We start from the raw sequence: 375 nt of genomic DNA on the forward strand, positions 1-375 counted from the left end.
CGGTGAGGGGACGGGCGAGGAGGCTGCGGTGAGGGAGATGGTCCCGGGGAGAGGGCACCCAGGGACGGAGGAACTGTGGGTCACAGGTCCCCTGCTGCCAGGGGCCAAGAGGGCAGCCTGGGACCTGCCCCGTGGAACTTTGCAAGGAGCCTGGGAGGGTGGGGCTGCGAGAGCGGGTTCCAGGGGGGGTGACGGGGGAAACTGCTCTGTCGGGGTCCCTGCCCTGAGCCCCTGGCACCCCCCCCAGGTGCTGCCTATGCCCCTCTCGGCCGCGGTTCGCGCCTGGCGTCACCATCGAGGAGGACAACTGCTGCGGCTGCAACGCCATTGCCATCCGGCGCCACTTCCTGGACGAGAACCTGACAGCGGTGGACA

General features: G+C 69.9%; 1 protein-coding gene across 1 annotated transcript in view; it reads left to right on the top strand.

Moving 5' to 3' along the window:
• DAGLA (diacylglycerol lipase, alpha) overlaps nucleotides 1–375 on the top strand; it is a gene marked incomplete at both ends in the record, with an annotated part of 23,772 nt that overhangs the window by 12,489 nt on the left and 10,908 nt on the right. The window contains one exon of the mRNA XM_014544543.1: nucleotides 248–375. This exon is cut by the window's right edge and continues 1 nt beyond it. Coding sequence (XP_014400029.1) covers nucleotides 248–375 — 128 coding nt within the window. The remainder of the gene's footprint in view (nucleotides 1–247) is intronic.

Source organism: Myotis brandtii, unplaced genomic scaffold, assembly GCF_000412655.1.
Source record: "Myotis brandtii unplaced genomic scaffold, ASM41265v1 scaffold369, whole genome shotgun sequence".
Lineage (NCBI taxonomy): Eukaryota > Metazoa > Chordata > Mammalia > Chiroptera > Vespertilionidae > Myotis > Myotis brandtii.